General features: G+C 35.2%; 1 protein-coding gene across 4 annotated transcripts; it reads right to left on the minus strand.

The window, feature by feature from the left end:
• Positions 1–1,184: 1,184 nt before the first annotated feature.
• On the minus strand, positions 1,185–24,919 carry LOC127872896 (TAF6-like RNA polymerase II p300/CBP-associated factor-associated factor 65 kDa subunit 6L). 4 transcript variants are annotated; one of them, XM_052416391.1, is made up of 13 exons: positions 24,842–24,919; positions 14,977–15,147; positions 14,207–14,293; positions 11,286–11,448; positions 9,876–9,926; positions 9,033–9,130; positions 8,167–8,244; positions 7,171–7,272; positions 5,385–5,506; positions 4,371–4,503; positions 3,725–3,853; positions 2,481–2,927; positions 1,185–1,740 (listed from the first exon to the last, which is right to left on the minus strand). In XM_052416391.1, the coding sequence occupies exons 2-13, from the start codon at positions 15,139–15,141 to the stop codon at positions 1,258–1,260; spliced, it is 2,058 nt and encodes a 685-aa protein (XP_052272351.1). In that variant the 5' UTR covers positions 15,142–15,147; positions 24,842–24,919; the 3' UTR covers positions 1,185–1,257. The 4 variants fall into 4 exon arrangements, with proteins under 4 accessions (XP_052272351.1, XP_052272350.1, XP_052272353.1 ...); XM_052416390.1 differs by lacking the exon at positions 24,842–24,919 and adding an exon at positions 24,705–24,839; XM_052416393.1 differs by lacking the exon at positions 24,842–24,919 and adding an exon at positions 24,821–24,838.
• Positions 24,920–24,984: the final 65 nt, after the last annotated feature.

Genomic DNA, 24,984 nt, shown 5'->3' on the forward strand with positions numbered 1-24,984 from the left:
TTTCCCACCCCACCGCTCATTCCGGCTCATTTCGGACCCCGAATAGTGGCAACAGTATGTGTTAAGATTGATAACTAAGTCTTAATGACTGGAAGCATTTCTAAAATAAGGCCCTAAGCAACACAGGAGTCACATACCGCGCCCTTAAGGTATGCAAGGCTTTCATGTAGCCCTTCATACGTACGTGAATATTACTATACAGTAACATTTTTGTTTAACAATTGACTGCAAACTTGTGGTGTAACAGGCGTAGGAAACTCAAAAGATTAGTTGAATAAAAAGGGGAAAGAGCGATGGGAGCTCAGCAATTTCGTTACCTATTTCAAATATTGTGGATCAATTGAATAATAACACATAATTGTAATGTTTCTATTATGTTAGTCAGTATCCGTTGTCAATTTATATTTTTTATAATCCACTTCTTTGAAACCGCCGGTTAGATTTTATTTAAACTACATGTACTTCTGTTACAGTTTTTGTTTTCTATACTTGACAAATGACCATTGACTCTTACTTGGATCTTTGGCCTACATACCTGGTTCTTCGTATGTCACTTCCATTATTTGAAAACCAATGCTACATAAAATCATCATTAGAAAGTGTTGAACTTTTATCTGAAACTGCAACCCTGACCTTGAATCTAGTAGGGTCTAGTTGCCAGGCTATTGTGTTTTACATGTCAATGCACAATTATTGTAACCTATGTCCAGTCACTGTATATGATAACAATTCTTGCTGCACAAAATTTGGAAAATGTGTTCAGAGACTAATACATTTTAACTTGTGCATTGACCATGGACAAAGGTATCTGAATTTTGCGCTTTAAGCTCAAATGAAGTTCTTATATTGGACCTTGAATTGTTGCAATGAGTTTTGACCCTGGTATTAGCGCCATAATCCATACAATCGAGCCAATCAAATACAAAAGGTTATTTGAAAATACATCGTAATTTATTAACTAACCACTGATCATCAATTTAGTTTTAACTTTTGCAAAACCTTATTTTTGTCCATTGTTGTGTCATGATGTCATGCCTGTAGTTAGACAAATCCTTTGGCGTCTCATTAGATTTTGAATAAAACTACCAATCATCTGGTCAGCGGGAAGAAAAAAACAATCCGTTATAAATCTATCAGTTTATGTATTAAACTTTTCACAAAAAATGATAAACAAAACACTGGAATCAAACATTTACAATTTATTTTTCAGTAACACAACAGTCTCAGTAAAAATCATTTTTTACCTATCAAAATGTATCATGTATCCTTTTTTCTCTGTTTTGGAACGAACCAAAGATTACCATCTCCAGAATTCATCAACCCTGAAGACCCCTGGGTAAAGCCACCTGCTGGTACAGGACTCATAGAGCTCTGCTTTCTCTTTTGTTTCGAACTGGTTCCCTTGTCCTTCAGCTCTGTAAAATCATGCTCCAAGATGTCTGCTAACGGACTACCTTGAGTTAAGAAAGATTTCTTGGTAAACATTAGTTTAATCCCTTGCCCCGGAACGGCAGAAAGTGACTGAACATTGGGGCCCGTAACAGCAGAGAGTGACTGAACATCGGGGCCCGTAACAGCAGAGAGTGACTGAACATTGGGGCCCGCTACGTCAGTTGATTCTAGAAATGCCCCTGCCAGGTTATTTGTACCATGTACAGTGTCTTGCATTCGTCTAAAGTGGGGGTTCTTGAGTTGATGACGATGCGCTGATCTTCTTTCTGCATTCGTTTCACTTTCCGTCTACAAAGAAGTACAAATGTAAACAAAGGGCAATTATTTTAAAAATAGAGGAGCATTAGTATGGTTAACTGCACACCACTTCAATGAGACCTACCTACATTTGAAGTTTAAAGATGAAACATCTTTTCCACTTCTAGAATTTACTTAGGACGAAATTGAAGAACACACATTTACAAAAGGGAATAACTCTAAAATTTGGAGAGCAAGAGTTATGTTTTTGAGCTATGCACAATCACCTAGGTATGAAGTCTCAAGCAAAATTCACAACAAAAAAAATAACAAAGGACTATAACTCTTAAATAAGTGAGCAAGAGTTAAGATTCCTATGCACTGCACACCCTATCAATGAGATCTACCTGCCTTTGAATTTAAAGTTGATACCTTGTTTACTTTTCTTGGCATGCTCCTGACAAACTTTAATTACACACTTTAATATAGGCAATAACTTCAAAAATAGGGGGTAGCAAGAGTTATGGTTTTCTTGCATTGCACATGCAATTAATTAGATCTTCCAACCTATGGACAAAATTTACATACAAGAATTAACAAAGGAAAATAAATCTAAACATAGCGAAGGAAGAGTTATTGTTCATTTGCACTGCACACTCTTTCAATGAGACGCACCTTCCTATGAAGTTGATACCTCTTTTAGTTTTCGAGATTTTCTCGACACAAATTGCAGTACAAAAATTAACAAAAGAGAATAACTGACAAAACAGGCGAAAAATAAAAAGTAGTACCTTTATGTTCAAGGACTTCTCTCTCTTGATCTTTTCCTCTTGTTTCACTTCTGCTACAAGTTCCTCCAACAATTCCTCACCAGATTTGTGTGCTGTCGGGTCTGATATGCACACCTCCAGGGGGCGCTCTTGTCGTTTGAAAACGTGCGTTTTCAGTTCGAGGATTTCCGGAAGACGCATTGCCAGCGTGTCACCAAAGTATTGCTCCAATTCTGTGTAAAATGCTACGGGATTCTTATGAAATGGTGACTCTGCAGGTGATGAAGATGATGATGATGATGATGAATGAGACGATGATGTTGATGATGGTTCTTGTTTGAATGGTTTTGACTCAACACCTTCTCCCTCTGGTAAAGTTCTATCCCCCTCACTGGTTTTGCTGTCTTCTTTTATGTTTTCCTTGCAAAACTCTCTGATGTACTTCCTTAGGATACATTCCACACAAAGCTGAAATAATGAATCATTAAATTTATTGTACAAAATACTTACATCAACAGCAATTTTTGAAACTATGCATTACATTTCCTTATGATCATTTACATTTTAGTGTGAGATCTTTGGTCAATTTCAATACTTTTATTTCCTTTCATGCTGAACAACTGGAGAACAGAAATGTTTACAATGTTTTTATAGCAAAAGGGAAACCTTAAACCTTATGATCTTTTTTGCTTGTCAAGCTCCAATCTTTCAAAAGGACAAGGTACAAAATAAATCCACTACCAGTAATCAACTATGAGGTAATTACATTATTTTATGAAAGTTCGCAATAATAATTATTCTTCAATCTGAGCTATTAACAAAATTTGAGCCTGAATCCACTGGTTAATTACTTTTTTTAAGCTAAATATTATATTTTTAGTTTAGCATTGAGACCAATTTGACTGTTATTGACTCTATGAATCATTGACTTCACTCTTCAATATTTGATTTGCAGTCTGAGATTGAAGCCTACTTCCACTATCAAAGTTTAAAAAAAAAATATTCAGGAATGGGAGCCAAGCCCTTTGAATTGGCAAAAAACTTCATTTTGCTTCAAATTGAGAAATTGCGTTTAGCTAAGAAATACTTAAAAATTGATACGGAGCTTAGAAAAAAAACACACACCTTAAATTTGGAATTTTAGAACGTCTGTTGGGAATTGTGTTAAAGATTCAGGTCAAAATTTGAATAAACAACACACTTCAATATGTCACCAGTTATAACTAATTTAATTGGTCAATATTTAAATATTATTTTCGAATTACCAAAATGGCTCCATGGACCTTGAAAGCAGTAGTCTGGATTTGTACAAACTCTGATCCCTGGAACTCCATAGCAACCAGCAGGTGGGGCATGTACACACTCAGATGTGGTAGCAGCACTCGCTGAATACTCTAAACAAAGTTACACCTTCATAGGCAATAAAGATAGTCACATAATCTTAACCAGTTAATTCTCTTACACCTGGTTACAACTGCAAACAAAATTGTATGGCAAGTATGGCTGTTCTGAACTTCACAGAGCTTTTCTACAAAAGACATATAATTTAAAAAGGTACACAAATGCTGAATTAAAATCAGCACTGGCCTTCTTTACATAATCACGTTTCATCTTATTGTTCTGTCTGTTAATGTTTTACTACTGGCAATATTAAATATCTTTTCTTATTATAAATATCATGGATAACAATATTTAATATTTAGCTGCACAATTTTTAAGCTGCAATACATTTGAATGTAGTTTCCAAATGTAAAAGTCTTCCAGAGTGGAACCACAGCATCCAAATTTCATAGTATTCAAATGAAAGGCCTTTTAGGGTATGATAGGAATTGTTGTGCCAACAAAGAAACTATGTCCTGAGCAGCTACAATAGTAGCACACAGTATACACACATAAACCCAATTTTCTAACCTGTGACCCCAAAAACAGCAGTCCCATAGCAGCCCCATAATGGCAAGGGAAGGGCCGAGTGAGGTCACACACCACATCCTGCAGTGACCTCTCTGTGTGCCGCAGCAACTGATTCACAGGGCTACCCCACAAACTGGAAAAGTGGTACCAAAGATCTTGTGAAGTGATCTGGATTTGACCCTCAATCTGGGATAACAGGGCTTAATTTTAGGGCATGTGCGTAAAGTGTCATCCCAGATTATCCTACGCAGTCACCACAGGCTAATCTGGGACGACACTTTCGGTTTTTATGGAATTTTCCATTTAAAGGTACTCTCTTCTAAACCTAAATCCAGTTTAGGGGGGAAATGTAGTCCCTGATAAGCCTGTGTGAACAACATCTCAAATATCATTTGGAGGGTCAATAGGTAAATGTGCACACATTCTTCCAATGTTTTATGGCTGGGGTTAAATGTTCACTTGTTCTTTCCATATGTATGCGGATAAATGTATAATAATACCTCCATAATTGATTGGGGGTAAAAGTATTTTCAGTAAGTGCACTTCTCAGCTTAAATGACCACAAGAAACCAAGGAGAGATCTAGATTTATAAGAAATTTAAATGTTGTGCTATCTTCATTAAACTTTAATATTTTCCACATATTGACATATTTTAATTGTTCATATCCTTATGTATGAACTCCCTTAAACATGTGTGTAAAATTACAGTTTTGTTTGCATTTTTAATGCTTTTAGTTGCTTTCTTCTCAATCAGATTATCCAAAATCAAACACAACTTAGCTATTTTCCTGTTTCAATTACTTTCGTAGAAATGAATTTGACATAAAATCAGACATATTAAGTGGATTTTAAATTCATGGATTTTTATAATGTTTGATATAAAACTTTGGAAGAAAACGTTTGATGAACATTTGGTTATGCAGATCAGCAGACCAATGAAAAACCACACTAATTAGTGTAAGTCTTATAATTTTGGTTTCACAGTTGAAGAAAGGATGACATGAAATGTTCACCTGACTATCTTTCCCAACAGCCGTGCAGCATAATCTCGTACTGACCAGTGGTTATCTGAGTGGACACAGCTGGTCAGTGGGTCCACCAGGCAGTGTTGAACACTCTGCACTAGCATTGGCAGCTGGAAAGTGGATACATTAATATTTGAAAATATGTTCTGGGCCCATAAATAAATAATATTAAACATTGGTTAAATTAAGAAAAATTAAGCATGGTTTAATTTTCAAGAGGAACTCCTCTTTTTATGTTGACTTCTTCTCCACTATAAGGCTAAGATACATCACATAAGAAGAACTAGTTATAACTATGTTCTGTTTTCAAACAGCAATAAATTTAAAAAAGGATTTACATATCTATGCGAGATAAAATTAGCCATGGTTATCATTAAAAGGACCTTTTCACATTTGGATAAATTGCCAGATTTTAAAAAAATTGTTTCAGCTTCGCAAATTTTTGTTGCAGTTCTGATATTTGCAAGAAAACAGTAATACTGAAAATTTAATATACACTAAAATATCAGTTATATGCATCTTTTGACGATTTAAAAATCTGAAAATTATTAAGCGTTACTAATGCAAAACGATTAAATTTGGAGAGTTTTGTTGTAATTGTTATATTTTGTGACTGTACAGGGATTGCTTATATAATAAAGAATAAAATACATCACTAACTGTATGAGCACGATGACCGTGTGGTTTAAGGCCAGGACTTTTACTCCAGAGGTCAGTGGTTCGAGCCCAGATGAGGATAACGTTTTTTTATTTCTTTAATTTTATGCTTGTTTTTAACTGTAGCTAGTTCTAATGTTTACATTTATCCTTTTTTAAGCATTAAATGACAAACTGTAATACATGCAAAATATGTGAAAAGGGCCATTTAGCCAATGGTAAACCATTTGAACAACTGGCTCCAATAACAATAATAAACCCTCTCTGCTGTGATAGTCTGAGTTTACCAGTCAGAGCATCCAAGCCTTTTTCTGACCATTCAGCAAAAAAGTTCCTTGGTTGAATTAGAAAACTCAAGTTTAATATTATCAAAGGTGGGAAAAAATCTTATTGCTAAATCATAAGTAAAATCATGAATTTTAGGTTTGAATACAGGCAATTCCTAAGTGTCAGCCAATAACTTTATGTCCACTTCAATTTGTGATAAATATATAATAAGTATGAAATCCTAATTTTAATTTGAAGTCTATTTAAATTGTTCCATATTATATGTCCAGAACTTCTATAAAGACATTTTACTCGCACCCAAATCCAACAATATATAAAGCAGAGTTTACAATAATGTACTTGATTGAGCTTGTGAAGTACATTGCATTGGGTACAGGTGTATATGTCAGTTTTCTCAGAAATCTCTACCAACTTACATTCAAATCCTTTCTTAATCTGAAAAACTTAAATGTTTAACTATCAAAATATGATATAATCATAATCTTGTGTCAAGTTCTACGGCAGTTCAATTCATTAATATACTGCAAAGCCACTGATACTGGACACAATACTTTCATCCTTTTATCTATTAGTACAGAAAAGTTATCCAACAATAATGTTACATGTGCATTCAACATTTAACTGTTACTGCATCATTGCACAACTGCACAAAAGAAACCCACATGAAAACCTGAACAAAAGTTATCATAGATGTTGGTGCAAATAAATTAGGCATCTTCTAAAAATGCATCATAACATAAATTTGTTGTATGATGATAAGTACACCAGACTCCTGTATACAAGTATTTGGCATGGGCAAAATTGTACGTGTTATGTATGTTTCTCTCACAAGTGGTTGTGCCTCCAAGAAGAGAGAGTTGTTGCACACGAGACTGTGGGCGAGGTACAGTAGCCTGGTCAGTTGAAGTAGGTCCTGTACTACTGACTTCACCTGCAAACAGTGATAATACATTTGTGTGCTTCTTTAAAAACTAATGCTTAATGCATGTGCATAAAAATATCATCTGTGATTAGCCTGTGCAGTCTGCACAGGCCATCTGGGTAAAATACTTAATGCTTTTATAGACTTGTTATGATAAAATCAAGTCTATGCTGTGCACAGGCTAACCTGCGATGATACTTGACCCACATGAATAAAGCCAGGTATTCTCATAGACGCGCTCATTTATACAAATATATAGATATTTGGACACATAAAAATCCGCGATATATTATACAGTAGACAAAAAGACAAAGGGTCAAAATTCTGCCAAAACTGGTTGCAGTTATTATTCCTTTCTGTGTTATCATCTACAAATAAAGGTCATTCAACTGTGAAAGTTTCAGCAAGATCTAACCTGTAGTTAAACAGGAGTTGAAAACACACAAATTTTGGACTAAAAATTCTATATTGGAAAAAAACAAAGTTTCATTATTCTGTAAAAAAATGTAAAAGCAAAACTTTCTTTCTTTGAGATCATCTTCACATAAAGAAAATTCAATTTTGATACTTTGTGTGAAATACATTCAGTAGTTAAAGAGGAGTTGAAAATACAAGCATAGGAGAACATAATTTTCTTAGGCTGAAAAAGGACAATATTCAGACAAAACTCTTGGCCGCCATATTTCGTTTCTTAAGGATCATCTCAACATAAAGATCATTTATGATTGAAAGTTTGAACAATAACAATCAAATAGTACAGGAGGAGTGTATAGCACAAGCTTCAGACTTTTTATATTTATTGGAAAAACGACAGGTGGGCATAATTCTGCCAAAACTTGTCCGAGCCAACATTTCTTTCTTTATGATCATCTACACATTTTAAATGAAACAACTTATACAAACCCCATTGGAAATGAAGGAGACAAAGTGAGGCAGCAGTGGCGAAATGTTGTGGTTGGTGCGAAGGTCAGACAACGCTGTCTAAAAATGTATAATTATAATTGAATTAAAAAACTAATACATAGCCAAATAGTGAAAAATATATATAAAAAAACCAATAATTGTTAATAAATTTGTCAGCTTACTATTTTAAAGTATCGAATTAAATGATCATTTGAAAATTAAAAACAACAACAACCGTTGTATTTGTAAAATATATGAAAACAAGAGCTGTCACCATAGGATGACATATGCCCCCTATAAACGCTTTCATAGAAGTTATGAGCATTTTTCGAAACCTAAACGCAGATTTCAAAGCCTAAACGCGGACCCTAAGTTCAAGGTCAAGGTCACAGGGGTCAAAATTTTTTGTGCGTATGGAAAGGCCTTGTCCATATACACATGCATACCAAATATGAAGGTTATATCTCAAGGGACATTTAAGTTATGAGCATTTTTCGAAACCTAAACGCAAAGTGTGACGGAAAGACGGACAGACTGACGGACAGTCCGATCACTATATGCCCTCCTTTGGGGGCATAATAAGACAGCTAAACCAAGACACAGAAAAAACAAAAACATTACCTTTTCAGTGTATGAATCTCTTAAGAAGTGTACAATTTGTGCAAAAACTTCAATGTCAATCATAACATCATGACGTACGCAAAAATGATGTTGCTAACGAGGTTCGAGACTGTGATTATTGGTCTTTACAATATTCAAATGGAAAGAAAAAACACAATAAAATACCAAATTTTATGGAATTTATGTTCTAATTATTCAAAACTGAACATAAAATTTAATTGTGTACAACATGCAATACTCGCTACCTTCATCATCTCCATATCATTTCCTAGGACGGCCTGTGTGATCCACTCAAAGTACCGCATCAACACACCACCTGCATCAAACTTGTTACCGGGGGTGCCTGTAAACAGTATATCAAAAGATTGCAAATGTGAATGGAAGTCATTATCGAGCCTTATTCTAGGAAACATGAACTTAATGCACATTGGTAAAAAGTGTTTTCCCAGATTAGCCTGTGCAGTCTGCACAGGGAAAATACTTTTAAGTACACTGGATTTGTGTTTAGAAGAGACCTATTTTAAACTTAATTTGCAATAAAAGCAGAAAGTGTTGTCCCTGATAAGCTGGTGTGGACTTCACAGACTAGTCTCGGATGACACTTTACACACTTGCATTAATTTTATTACTTTTCCAAAAATGCAAGTCAAATAAGTACAGAAAATGCCTTAAGATTTTCAGTTTGACTTTGTTTATATTTGAATTCTACAAGTTTGTTGATGTGAATGAAGTTTCACTTTTGTCAGTTTGAAGCATTAAATAAGTATTTGATAACATGAAAATATGTAAGCTAAATTGAAGATCTGTTTTAGTGACACAGTGAATATACCACTGAAGAACTTAAAGGCTGTTGCTACGTTTTACCAATTGAAAATATTGCCATAATGACAAATTTAAGAAATTTAACTATTTTAATATGAATCTGGATCAATGTGTAACCATTTCTTCGAAAACGGGCATAAAAAACATTACTTAATTAATGACAATTACTGGCACCTTTTTGTCAATGCTCTGAGACCTAATGCAAGATGGGTAACCAAAACCATGTAAATGTACCATCTACCATTAATGCTATTAAAACCAATTACCTTGCGGGTTTTGTGATGTTTTCTGTATCCCCTCCACAGCCAACCAATGAGCTTGAAAGAAAAATATCACTTGTTTAATCCAGACTAAAGAAGATGAACAGTTTATTAAAAACTTCTCAAATCTTGCTTGAAAGGATATTTAACTTACCTACAACCCTATGTTACAATTAAGTTTTTGAAAATGTTCAGTACCCTAATTACTTAGCAGTTCATCTACAAGGAGGTGTGACTATTAAGACTAGGCCAACTCCCTATTTAGTCTGCACATTGCAATAATGTGTCATCAATAGCTCTCTATCAGACAATAAAACAAAGCAGACGTCCCACTGTTGCCAGTTAGTTTTAAAAAGTTTGAGCTTAAGGATGGACAAAGTTTTCATTGATTTCTCTTATTTTACCTTTGACATTGACCTTCAATCTGGGGACTTGGCATAAGCCAGTCATTTTGTTTTTACTGCAAAATTATTTTAAAATCCTTAATTTGCTAATGACTTAAAATCCTTAATTTGCTAATGACTATCATTTTACAATAAACCATTATTTGTGTTTTGTTGACCTTAGACCTTGTTTGTGCACATGAAACTCTGTCTTTGGATGCCAATAACATTTGCAGAGTTATTTGAAATATCAATTCAAGCTGGTCAAATGTATGCTCATGATAAAGTGTCAATTACTAATTTCCTTAATTTGACCTTTGACCTTGAATTGTCAATTATGACCTTGGACCCTAAGAACCTGCTCTTTGTTTTTGACACAACAGATATTACGCAAATATCTTTTTAGGGAAATTAAAAATACTTAAAGTTTACCTTTAACCTTGACATTTACCTTGAACCCATGGACATAGTTCTTTCCCATGACCCTCTGTCTCATTATGCTTGCCACTCTGCCAAGTTATTTGACAATCAATCAATGCTGGACAATGCTCTGAAGAAAGTGTGAGGTAGTTGCCCTTAGACCATTGAACTCAACTCTTACTCAAAAAAGTCTCATTATGATCATCACTTGAGGCAAATCACATAAAAATCCATCCATGCTGTTGAAAATACCAAACTTTGACCTGAAACGTTGAATCTGTGACATTGAGATTGAGACATTATTCTTGCACAAAACACTCCGTGTCATCACGTGTTGCAGAGTATATGAAAATCCATCAATGCTGGACAAAGTTATGCTCTTGTGAAATTGTTAAATACAAACTTCCTAAATTTGACCTTTAACCATGAATGTGATTTTTTTAATATTTGAAAAGCCATCCATGCTGGACAATATTATGCTGCCAATGTTTTTAAACAGGCATATAATAAGTATATTAGTATTCTTAAATAGCATGTGGGTTGTATTGACATTGACTGGCATACATGCACCTAACAATTGTAAGTGCTTTTATGCTATAGCGCAAAAGCCCACCTTTGATGGTAGTCTGGCCTGTGTGTTTCACTCCAACATCTATGGCAGATTCACGGGCAAGGGAGACCAAAGAGTCAGAAACAAAGTGAATCATTTCCTCTTGCTCTAATTTCACTGAATGGAAGCCCTCGTGTGAGTCTGTGGAGCTGTAACCATGCAGTGGCTGCAATACAATATCACAGACTTCACATTATTTGTTGTAATACACAAGCCTCTGTCATAATGCAATCAAAGCATTTGTCAAGTTTGTGTAAAGAGACAAAAGTTTCACAAGCCTGGCTATGAACTTCTTTTTGAATTTCTACTACCCTGAATAACACTTCACTAACCAGGCTGGGGTGGCTGGCTAGTGTTTAGCTTTAACGACTGTAAACTTGATAATAAAATATAAAGAAAACAAAGAAATGAAAAAAATGCAGTTGTCCCTTGTAATTAATGGACTATATGCATATAAAGTAATGAAACAATGAAATGAGGTTGATATTAGCTTATCAGCACTTAGAAGTGTTTTTATCCCACTTTTACAGCGAAATCGGTTGATTAAAGCCCCGTTTATTAAATTTCATCTATAATCAACGGCAAGGCTATAATCAATGGCACGAAATGACGTCATCAACTGCCGAACCGGGACTACTTTTTCCCACGCACCTCGTCACCTGTGTTTGCCAAGTGCATCAATAATAAAAACAATCTCAAATGTTTGTCAATCTTAATGACCTTAAAACAAAGGAAAGTAGCAAAAAAACGTGTTTTTTTGTCATTTATTTTTATTAAAACCTCAAGTATTAGGTAAATTTAACACTATGCAAATAGGTTCTGTTGTTGTTGCTCCCCTTTGAAGAAGTCAGTGCGAGTTGCTCCCCTTTGACCGTAGAAAACAATCGTCTGGACCAAGAAATCCTGTGTTAATTTACAAGCTGTACTCGGATATGCATCCATCTGATTTTTCTTCAAAGCATCTTTTCTACCTGGCAATACGCACAAATGACACTGCATCCCGGTGATTCTTGCGTCAACAATTGGGTGTCAACAAGTTAGGTCAGATGCTGAAGGCCATGGCAAAAGTCTCCGGCTTTCTCAAGCACAAGAGAATAACGAACCACTCAGTTCGCAAATTCCTGGTCCAAAAATTTTGAAATACAAATATCCACCCACTGAAACCATGGCAATAACAGGGCACAAAAATGTCCAGTCCTTAACCAATTATTCCAACATATCTGTTGAACAGCTGCAAAAGTGTTCATTCTTGCTCAGTCCAGTAAATGTAACAATCCAACAGTTCCTCTTGTACACCTTCACGCACCGAAACTATGGCCGAAATGCAGCCTAGACAACCACTGTCTACCGTCGAACAAGTTGATCTTGATGTTCGCCCCACCCAGTCACTTCACGGTTCACCAGCGTTCGAACAACTTTGCCTCACAATTCTTTGGTGCCACTTTCAACATTCAAAATGTTAATGTATATAATTAGCTTAAATCCAAGTAATCTTTGTTATTTCGTCACGAAATAACCACATATTATAACAAAGAAGCAAATAATGTGCACCTCGTGATCGACTCAATAGTTTGATATCGAAAGTGAATTGTGTGTGGTGTTAGGCTACGTTGTAAACAAATATAGTTCCTTGTATATAACAACTTAATGTCATATTGATATCATAAAACTTAAAGATTTGCAATTCAATATGATTAAAATTGTAATTAATAACGCTCGACACTTTGTTACAGAACGATATTCTGATTTAAAAAAATGATTATTTGATCAGCGGTTATTTTTGGAACGCGGAGTAATACACTGACCTTGGTTACACTACAGTCATTATCAAAGTACGACAAACACTCGTGAAAACTTATTTTGTTTAAATAAAAAAAGTTTACTGAATAAAAAGTGGGATAAATAGAATAATAGGTCAGTGTTGATTATAGATCAGGTTTATCATGCTCGGCACGAAAACGAAAAAGCACTCGCCAAGGCTCGTGCTTTTTGTTTTCTAAGCCTCGCATGATAAACCTGATCTATAATCAACACTAACCTATTATTCTCTATGTAAAAGGTAATAAACTACGAAAACAAGAGCTGTCTCCATAGCATGACATATGCCCCAGAGAAACCCTGTGATAGAAGTTATGAGCATTTTTCGAAACCTAAACGCAGATTTCAAAACCTAAAAGCGGACCCTAAGTTCAAGGTCAAGGTCAAAGGGGTCAAAATTTGTGTGCGTATGGAAAGGCCTTGTCCATATACACATACAAAATATGAAGGTTACATCTGAAACAACACAGAAGTTAAGAGCATTTTTCGAAACCTAAATGCAAAGTGGGACGAACAGATGGATGGACAGTGAGATCACTATATGCCCTCCTTTGGGGGCATAATAATCACAAAGTTTAGTTATTTACGAAAAAAATGTGTATAACCATTTGGCTTTATGGACTCTACTCTGTAAGTAAGTTATATCTTTGGTACAACTACATGTACTACATCGTTGTATACCCACGTTCGACCCATTCTGCTACTCTCCATTTATTGACCGTTGGACATTACGAACTCTTTTCACTGTTTGAGGGTGTGTCAAATCCAGCAATTTTATTGGATCCCTCACGGTTTCATAAGGATATTTTTTACCAATGATATAACTAGTTCAATAAAGACTTCTGTAATGTTTCCCTTTTATAGTGCTACAACAAAACACACATTTATTTTCAATGGCGGCGGCCATTATCCAGGCGAAGCATTGACACCTCCAAAGCGAGGAGTATTCTTTTTGTAAACTGTGATTTCATTGGTCTACTGAAAGGTTACAGTTAAGGTTAAAACGGCGTGTACTGCTCATATTGTCCCACGGCTAATGCTGGAGAGTAACAGAATGAATTAGTGGTGGGTATCTGACGATGCATGTACTTTTGTATTGCACTTACCTGAATATTACTAAACCTGCAGGCTTTATTGAAGTCTTCTGTGGTCATTCGTTTCCTTCTGGCATGTCTCATGAACTGAGCACCTTTCTGTGACAAATAAAATAGGGATATTTTATTGACTCTTCTACAATTGTTTTTTTTTACTTCAAGCTGGATCATATTGACTATGATTGCAACAAATTAGTACAACAAGACAAAGTAGAGCAAAGATGTTAGCAGTTGTACAGAAACAAAAACTTGCAAAAAATCATTAATTAGTAACAGCTATTGTTACTGAACTTAATCGATCATCATACTCCGAAAGACTTTCTGAACTTTATTTGCCTAGCCCAGACAACAGAGGTAATATTACACCATATAAGTATTAAAACAGTGAGTAATATAGATCATGCATATATGGATCAATTCTTCAACTTTAAGGGAAACAGTGATTTTATCTAGAGGACATTAGACACACTTTAAACACCTAAATAAAAAAAAAATGTTTATACTCTTTCAGTCAAAGAACCATTTCTAACTGAAATAATCTCACAGCAGATACATGTATTATAACCAGGGACAGTGTACAATCTTTTAAAACTAGACTGGACACTCATTGGATCAGCAGAAGACTCCATACATCTGAAAAGGACTCAATAATAGAACATAGTGAGACAGGAGCAGCAAAATACTTACATAAAGAATAATTTTAAGGGAACTTAATTTAGTCTTTAGGGAATAAAGTTTCCCAGTAGACACAAGGGTGACAAAAGGGTAAATATAAGCACCACCTGCGCGATTTCTCGCAGTCTGTAGCTAACGTCTTCACCGATAATTCCCGCCACCATTTCACTGATATCTTCATGGCCCCCACAATCAGCCATCAGCTTGACTGACTCCCTGCTGATGATGGCATAGCGCTTCTCATCAGAGATTATACGCTTTTCTTCACTCATGTTTAACTAATAATTAAAACAAAAATGATTTAATTAGGACTGTAAATTTAAGGCAAAGTATTATACAAAATGTAGTCTGTAACTCCAATATAAGCTAAAACACAACAATTTAAAGCATGACTTAACCTACATTAGCGTTACCAATCGCAAAAATCGCATTTCGCGACTACAATTCCTGGTTGGCAATCAAAACTAAGATTTTCATGAAATTGGCGATTGAAAAAATGGACCCTCTAAATTCCTGTTTTCAGGCTGCATATTGCCAGAAACATGTCCAGGAATAAAGAGATAATACCCTTAACGGAAAGGCCCGAGGGGATAATGACAAACGCCTTGTTTGGGTAGATAATCCGCATGGCTAATCCCTTTATTGGTCACGCTTTACACTGCGACCAGACTTTTCCAACATTTGGATTACTGGGCGATTTAGGTGATAACTGTACTACTCAATCAAATCTTGACCAATATGGAATAGTCATTTAATTTATACATAATATAAAATGGTAATTAAAACAACTAATTAAAGACGATGTCGGGCATTATCTTCATACCTTTTTACCATTTACAATTACAGTGTAAATATTTTTTGACTTATGAAATATTACATGCAAATGGTGAGCAATTATTAATAAGAGATGTGTTTGTCAGAAACACAATGCCCCCTATTGCACCGCTTTGAAGCCATATATTTGACCTTTGACCTTGAAGGATGACCTTGACCTTTCACCACTCAATATGTGCAGCTCCATGAGATACACATGCATGCCAAATATCAAGTTGTTATCTTCAATAATGCAAAAGTTATTGCAAAACTTTAACCAAGGTTAAAGTTTTGGGACACACACACAATGAATGGCAGACAGACAGACAGACAGACATACAGACAGGCCAAAAACAATATACCCCCTATCTTTCGATCCGGGGGCATAAAAAGTTAATTATATATATTGTATAAGTTGAGAAAACCATACCGGTTAACATTATATAATAAATAATATTTTTATGCGGTAACGATTTAATACCAATACGTTTATCATGTCCATTTAACAAGAGCTGTCGATGGACAGCGCGCTCGACTATTTGAGTGCTTGAAACTATAACATAAGCCATCTTGGGGAAATTGTTCATATTCAATAATTTATAACGCCTACTGAATGTAATAAGTCATGTATCTGACATTTTTATCCATTTTTACTTTTTTCCATTTTTGTGTTTATTAAGGTGATATACATCAACTGTTAAAATATTAAGTCAACCTTTTTGGTAAAAATAATGTTTTTATCAAATTTTCGAAATTGACATAACAATCACGTCATTTTCTGATTGTAAAAAGTAGCGTAACTGACATTTTGTAAAATTTTCAGGAAAAGCAAAAAAATGTTTTTTTTAAATAATTAACATTTTTCCATAATTCACATTTTCTGATTAGTATTATAAGAACACTTGAAAGAAGTTTTTAAAACAATAAAAAATTAAGAAAGGAGCAGTTACCATAATTTCAACACTGAAATATTTTGAGCGCAAAAAATAATGTAAGTGCTCTTACTGTATTTTGGAAAATGTCTGAAAATATGCATTTCTGCTGAACAATTCACAAAATGTCAGTTACCCTAGTTATTACATTCAGTAGACGATAAGACGATCTTTCAACAATGAAAAGAGGGGAAAAAAAAAAAAAAATTTTTTTGGGGGGGGGGGGGGGTTGAGAGGGGGTATAATGTGGGGTGTGGTCATTTAGTAGTAGACGATCTTTCAAAAATAAGAAAAGGAAAAAAAAATTGGGGGGGGGGGCCCGGGGGGGGGGGTAGGGGTGAGAGGGGTGGGGGTATAATGTGGGTGTGGTAATTTATTAGATGGTGTAAAAAAAAATGGGGGGGGGTAGGGTGGGTGCAGGTAAGAGGGGGGTATAATGTTAGATGATGTTTAAAAAAAAAATTGGGGGGGGAGGAGGTTGAGGGGGGGGGAAGGGATTCTGGGTAGGGGCTTGGGGTATTGCTTGGGTGGAATCCATTGTGGTATTCAGGTAAGTGTTGTTTTGTCAAAGTAATAATAAAATGTGATCATAAATAAAGAAGTTATGGCAAAATGTTCAATTATCTAAGTGTAAAAGGGGCCATAATTATGTCAAAATGCTTGATACAGTGGTCTGCTCTTGTTCATAGGTTGGGGTCATGTTGGTAAACAATTATGCAACATATAAAAGCAATTTGTCAAAGGATATAGGAAATATTTGGGGTGGTACGCAAACTTTAACATAGATTTATCAATAATATGCATATTCTAAGTATAAAAGGGGCAATAATTATGACAAAATGCTTGAAAGAGTTGTCTGCTCTTGTTTATAGGTTGGGGTCATGTTGGTAAACAAGTATGCAAAATATGAAAGCAATATGTCAAGGGATAATGAAAATAATTGGGGTAGTACGAAAACTTTAACATTTGCAAACTAACGTTAACGGAAACGGAACGGAAACGCCGACGTAAGTAGGATAGCTCCACTATATATATTTCATATATAATAGTCGAGCTAAAAACTAATTTATACGGTTTTTGTACAGCCACGTGATCATGTTTGCTGCTACACGTCCCTTAATTCGCATCAACAATGTACGTCATTCATTACACTTGTATGCCATGTAAAACCCGCGTTTTAAGTGCGCAAAATTGTTGCTGTAGTCTGTCAAGTTACATGCATGAAAAGCGTGCGTGTTGAGACAAACCTTGTGCTGTAACTAAAATATAGACGTGCAACTCAGTACAAGTTGTATTTTACAATGAAAAATTTCAAGTAGTACATTGGAATTAAAGCACACAAAACGTAAGTATTGGCCAATTGAAACTTACGTCAATTTACGATACTTTGCATTATATCAATTGTTTATGAGCCAAATAAGCATCACACTATGTTGTTTGACAAGAACAATAACAACTAAAAATGGCCTAGCAGAGGCCGATGCGTTTTCCCACGCCGCAAGCTACCATGTGTTTAATTTTCAAGGTTCTAGTGATAATAGTGAAGGAGGAGATAGTGGCCAAGACGTACGGACGAAAAGACAATATTGGGTGGGTGTGGCCTATGTGGGCGGGGCCCTGGGTCGGGTCATGTGGCTTGGATTTTAATTATGCTGAAATAGCTCGGGATCTTGACCACCAAACTGGCTTAGAATTTAATAAGCCTGAAAAAGCTTGGTATCTTGACCACCATTCTGGCTTGGATTTTAATTATGCTGAAATAACTCTGGGTGTTGACCACCAAAATGGCCTGGATTTATATTATGCTGAAATTGCTTGGGGTGTTGACCACAAAACTGGCTTAGATTTTGAAACTGCTGAAATAGCCAGGGGTCTTGACCGCCAAAATGGCTTGGGTTTTAAAAATACTGAAATAGCTTGGGATCTTGACCACCAAACTGGCTTGGATTTAAATTATGCTGAAATAGTCTGGGGTCTAGGCCGCCAATCTGGCTTGGATTTTAATTATGCTGAAATAGCTCGGGGTCTTGACCACTAAAATGGCTTGGATTTAAATTATGCTAAAATTGCTTGGGGTCTTGGCCGCCAATCTGGCTTGGTTTTAATTATGCCGGAATAGCTCAGGGTTTTGACATCCAAAATGGCTTGGTTTTAATAATGCTAAAATAACTTGGGATCTTGACCAACAAAGTGGCTTGGATTTTAATTAAGCTGAAACAGCTTGGGGTCTTGACTGCCAATCTGGCTTGGATTTTAATTATGAATAAGCTTGGGTCTTGACTGCCAATCTGGGTTTGATTTTAATTATGCTGAAATAGCTCGGGATCTTGATCATGAGATATTCAGTATTAATTTGAAGTCAATTGGTGAATAAATGAAGAAGTAATGTTAAAACAAAATTTTGGGTGGGCATGGTCAATGTGGGCGGGGCGTCCCAGGGTTGGTAATGGGGCCATGCATAGTTGAGATTGACCGTATTGTCATAAGAGATGTTCAGTATCATTTTAAAGAAAATCGGTGTAGAAATGAAGAAGTTAATATTAAATAACATAAAAAAATGAGAGAAAATCTCCGACCCGTCCCCACCCCAACCCCCATAACTTTGGACCCAGGGGGCGCCCTAGGGTTGGTAATGGGGCCATGCATTGTTGAGATTGACTGTATTGTCCTAAGAGAAGTTCAGTATCAATTTGAAGTAAATCGGTGTAGAAATGAAGAAGTTAATGTAAAATTACATTAAAAAATGAGTGAAAATCTCTGACCCGGCCCCACCCCAACCCCCATAACTTTTGACCCAGGGGTCAGATCAAAATTCTAAATAGTGCAGGGTCGCACATATGCTCATAGCTACCATGTGTGTAAGTTTCAAGGTTCTAGTGCTTAAAGTGTAGGAGATAGTGGCCAAGACGGACAGACGGCGGAGATAACTACAATATCCCCAAGCTTTTCAAAAAGCATGGGAATAAATATCGGTAAGAGGGGGCAGATGGAGTTACCCATATCAAGACCGACCTCTTTAAAGACCAGAGCGTCTGAAAACAATATTGGGACGGCTCTGACGTGGAATTCAGTTATTATTAATACCTTAAAATTAATAAAAATTAATTTATAAAAAAAATAAAAATTAAATGAAGCATTTAATTTTAGGTAAAATATATTTTATTAAAATGTGGTTTGATAGATAATTAAATACAATGCTTGTTGATACCTATTCATTTGTGCTAATTATTATTAAGTATTTTCTTGTTCATCTTTTGTTAGTCTCACCCACAGTCAGGTACACTCAGATGTAGAGCAAACAAGGTCATGATGTGGGTCACCATCATAAGGCTGAAATTTGGCTACTAATTATTTTTCCTGAGTGCCAACCTAGTACTTAACTAAACTATTTATTTCAATTTTGACAAAACATAACATTTTTGTACATGCTGAGAAATGTCTCAGTTTAATTCATAAGATGTTTGACATGAATTTAGTGCTTGGCAGTGGCTAGTCGTACGGCCCCGTACGGCTAGACAAGAGGCTAGCCCTACGGCCCCGTATGGCTAGACAAAAGGCTAGCCATAAGGCTCTGTATGTATAGCCTTTCCTATGGAGATGGTCTAGCCGTACGGCTTATAAAGTATAGAATTGTCATTCAGTGCTGTTAATCAGTAATAAGTTTGTTTAAGCTCATAAGTTTTAAAATACTTCATCTGTTACGGCTTCATTTCATGTAATACGGTTGCATATTTGATTCTTTAATTAGTCGACGTTCCTAAATAAGGTGTGAAAAACTGTTTTAATGAGTTGCAACATCGATATTATGAAATTAAATGACGGCAAATTAATAAGTCCACGTTCCTATGTAAGGCGTGTAAACTGTTTTTAATTAGTGCGGCATCGATATTATGAAATTAATTGACGGCAGCCGTCAAAAGGTAGTTCTCAGAAATTGAGTTACACAAATAATTTAATTATAAATCTTTTTTTAAAAGTTGTACATAATAACTTAAGATCTTAAACTACATGCGTTTGAATTACAATCTGTCTCTGACAAACAAATGAATGATTCTGTAAATAATGTATTATCTAGATAAGAGGTATAGGTTTTCTTAAATAATAAAGATAATAAAAGTTTGAATACCTAAGTACGACTCAAAATGCACATGGTGCTTATTTTCGGTGTAGAGAAAGTTGTACATATGGATTCAAGCTTTTAAATACCACAAACTCGATCTGCTCTTTATCAAATTAAAGACAATTATCATTGTTTCCTTCTGTTTGAGCGAACCGTGTCATATTAATGTATTTATCGGTGGATTAAGTGAAGTTTGTATATGGTGTGATTTCTAGAGCATCGCGCATGGCGGTCAGGGGTGGCTAAATCTAAAAAAATTATACTTGTCCACGGACAACCATTTAGGAAGTTTAACTTGTCCGTTGCTGAAATACACTTGTCCGTTTAAGTTTATATAAATTATGAACGCATTTATTGATTAATGTAAAATAATGTGGAATAAATCAAAATGACTATAATTTGCTTGTTTTAGTTATAGTTGTATTTCCATGGTACAGTCATTATAGCAGTATATTATAAACAACATAAAGACTTTATAAAACTTTTAATCTTGCAAAGCTAGTGTTATTAAACATGTATTACACATAATTATACTTGTGATGAGTGAAAAAAATCATCATAAAAATTGGCATACGCATTTTGTGCAATTATCAGTTGGACCAACAGTGTCCCTATACGGATTATTTTATCAGCCATTTTAAAATGCATTTGTATGTAAAAAAGAGTAGATGTTCTTTATTACTAATAAATGTTTTCTGCATGTTCATGTATAAAAAAAATATATAATACAAAATCAAAGACTTTTGCTTGAGTATTTTAAATGCTCCCACAAAAGTCTTTGAGTTTGTATTTTACTCATTCGCTAAAAAAGTAATGAGTGAAAAAGTCTTTATCTTAAAGAAAATATCTGGAGCTCTGATCGTAATCTTCACAAATTAAACTAGTCCAATATGTGGACCTCATCAGTTCCATCTTTACCGTTAAAGTCGTCTGAAATAACAAGGAACATGTAGACAGTGTTTTGATTATCTTAGTTTGATACTTTTATTTCCGTCTGATTGTAAAAATAAAGAAACCAGTATGTACGCTGACTAACAGTCGGACCGAATGTTAAAAAATGCGGCATGCTCCCGGTCTCTTATAGAATAAGGGAGATCACTGCGCAGGAGAGTGCCCGTATTTTAGCTTGATTGCACCCCAAATAGCACTGACAATGTAATCGCGTGTCAATATCCGGTTTTGTAAAACTTAATTAAGGCTTTAATACAATGTATTTTTTGTATTCCTCGACTGGTTGTCCACGGACAACTTAATTGAAAAAAATCAGTTGCCCAGACAAGCAAATGTACGACTCGGGCAACTCGGACATTTGATTTCGCCACCCCTGGCGGTTCTTTAGAGTGACATGATTTAAGATATGAGCAACTTCATTTGTCATACATGCAAACAACAAAGACACGGATAAGCTTGTGTAGTCACACTGTCTAATCGGCGTCTTTGTTGCCGCTGCATCATTACTTGAAATTACACATCAAAAAGCAATCATTGTCGTTCCGGGGATTTATTTGTTTGCATAGTCAACATTACATGTTGTGAAATGGTGCCTCACATTGTGAAAATAGGGTATATAACTTCATGTTGTATTTGCTTTTGTCAAGTTCTCTTATCTGAAAGCAATAAAATCATATTTAATTGTTTTCGTTCTATAATACTTTTTATTTTTTTTTGTCAATTTACGTTTCTCATTCTCTTGTATCGTTTTATCCTTTTCACGTTAAGTTTCCTTTTATTTGTTGTGTTATAAACTTTTATAAACTCATTGTGATGTTGCAATTTTCATTGCCTTAGTTAAGATTATTTACTATATATTTATTGTATACATTTGATATTCGCATGTACATGTACACTGGGTATTTATATACTCCATAACTGTGATTTCTATTGATTGCTGTAATTGTTGTTAGGCCAAAAAAAAATAATAGTCTTGGTTCAGGGAACCCGACCGACCCTATTTTTTGCCCCCGACCCTAACGATTTTTTGGTCCATGGAAAAAAATCTGATCGCGAAAATGTGCTAAAATCTCGTAAAATTTCATTGAAAACAGCCACCATTTAAACCTGGATTGGTTTTCTATATTTTTCTCTTAGTTTCAATGAAAGTGTTCGCAATTTGAACAGTGAACAAAAACCGGTCTGCACCTGTATACGAGACATTGCTTGACCTTATTGTTATTGAAGTGCGCATGCTAGCTGGCCAATCAACATTGAGCTCGCTTACACATGAAATAACGTTGTTGAATGAAATGTAAAAATGGGTGGAGCTATCGAGTAATATTCGGTAATACCGAGCGCAGACACTGTGCACTTTGAATACACAGTTAAAATTGTCGTCTGCAAACAAAATAGCGGCCGGTCGCAAATGTCGTATTATTAAAGATTAAAAATGAAAAGAAGCGTGACAATAATTTAATTATTTCCAAGCTGTCTATTGATCTGAATTTAAAAGTGATAATTAAATAATTAGTTCTATGTCGATGATGTTACAACTTTCTGTCAATTTCCGATCAAATGAAAAGATGATAATTAATTAATTTGTTTGTTTTACTCGCACACTATGCTAACTGACAGCAGCGTATTTTAATCAAATGAAAATGTGAAAAACACGCGCGGTTTAATTGTAATTAAAGTTTCGTATTTTTAACACATAGGAAGAGTCATTCATCTAGTCTACTATAAAAATGGAATTAACCACTTTGTCTCTACAGTCGCTAACATGGCGTCTTTAACCTTAAAGCGTCGTTGGACGAAAAAGAGTCATAAAAAAAATAAATTAAAACACAAAACACTAGAGCATTCCAAGAGTCATGGAAACTTGACAACAATTGGCTTCGCTTTGATAATGAATCAAAATCAATGTACTGTGACGCCCTTAGCCTGTACAAACCAATAGCAACATTCAAATTTATGTACACTGCTCACTTCCTGTGCGATGCGCTCAAACCCATTGCCATTTTATAAAAAAATGTACCAGAAGAAAGACTTGTGCTATTCTGAGGTTACCCTCCTTTTGACAGCCACTATTCAGACTCTTGAGCACCTGTCGGAGACTAGGTCAGGTCTCATGATGAAAAAAATTCTGAAGGTCACACCCCAAACACCAGAGACTGATAAAGATGGCTTGTTCACTTTTGAATATGAAGGTCACACTATTACAGACAGACAAACAAAAAATGGTTGGCTCAAAGAAATTTTGGACCAGCGCTAGCCCTGAAGAAGTGCATAAAGAGCTAGGAATATTGAATAATATACAACGACTAAATACCACATGTGCAATGTTAATCATTTGGTCAGTGTTTAAACAATCATGGGTGCATTAACTGACCCTTTTTCACCCTGAAATCAGTCGACTGGTAAAAAAAAAAAAAAAAAAAAAAAAAAAAGAAAAACCTACCTACCCTCCTACATTTTTCTGGCCATGTTCCCTGAACCAAGACTATTTTTTTATTTGGCCTTAGGCGAAATAAATTGACATTTTCATATTTCCCTTGTTTACACCCTTGATATACTATGCACGAATCGGTTTCCAACCACAACGAAACATAAACCAGATTGCAAATTCCGTGACAACGACCACACGAGCTAGTCTAACGGGTAGAAATTTTGGAATCTGCGCGTAGGTCAATAATTAATCTATATATTTATGTGTCATAACAGCCGTACGGCTAGACAATCTCCATAGGAAAGGTTATACGTACAGAGCCGTACGGCTAGCCTCTTGTCTAGCCGTACGACTAGCCACTGCCTTAGTGCTTTTACTACAATATTGTATCCCACAGCCTTTCTTGTACTATGAATTATTATTGTTCCAACAGCTTCATTTAAGATAAATATATTATATATTTAAAGTTAAAAAAGTAAATAAATATTAAGAATAACCTTAACTATGTCACTGTAAACATTTTAAATCACTAAACGTTTAAAGTGTTTTCGTACGCAAAATGCATGAATACATTGAAAAACATCTCTATACCATACAATCAACTATTCCGCAATAATTCAATGTATTTTCTAAACATAAAGATTGAAGCAATCGATCGTTTTTTGATAAACAGTTATATTCATTCAATCGTCTTTAATTGACAATACTCAGACTGCCCGATTACTTACCGCTTGTGGGGTTGTTTCGATTTTCAAGTAAGTACACTTTATTTATTTAACACAAAGATAAAAAGAATGAAAAGCGTTTAACCGAACGAAAAATATAAATGAAAAGTGACACATTTAGTGCAGTAATCGTATGGCCTACCTGG

Source organism: Dreissena polymorpha, chromosome 3 (assembly GCF_020536995.1).
Source record: "Dreissena polymorpha isolate Duluth1 chromosome 3, UMN_Dpol_1.0, whole genome shotgun sequence".
Taxonomy (NCBI): domain Eukaryota; kingdom Metazoa; phylum Mollusca; class Bivalvia; order Myida; family Dreissenidae; genus Dreissena; species Dreissena polymorpha.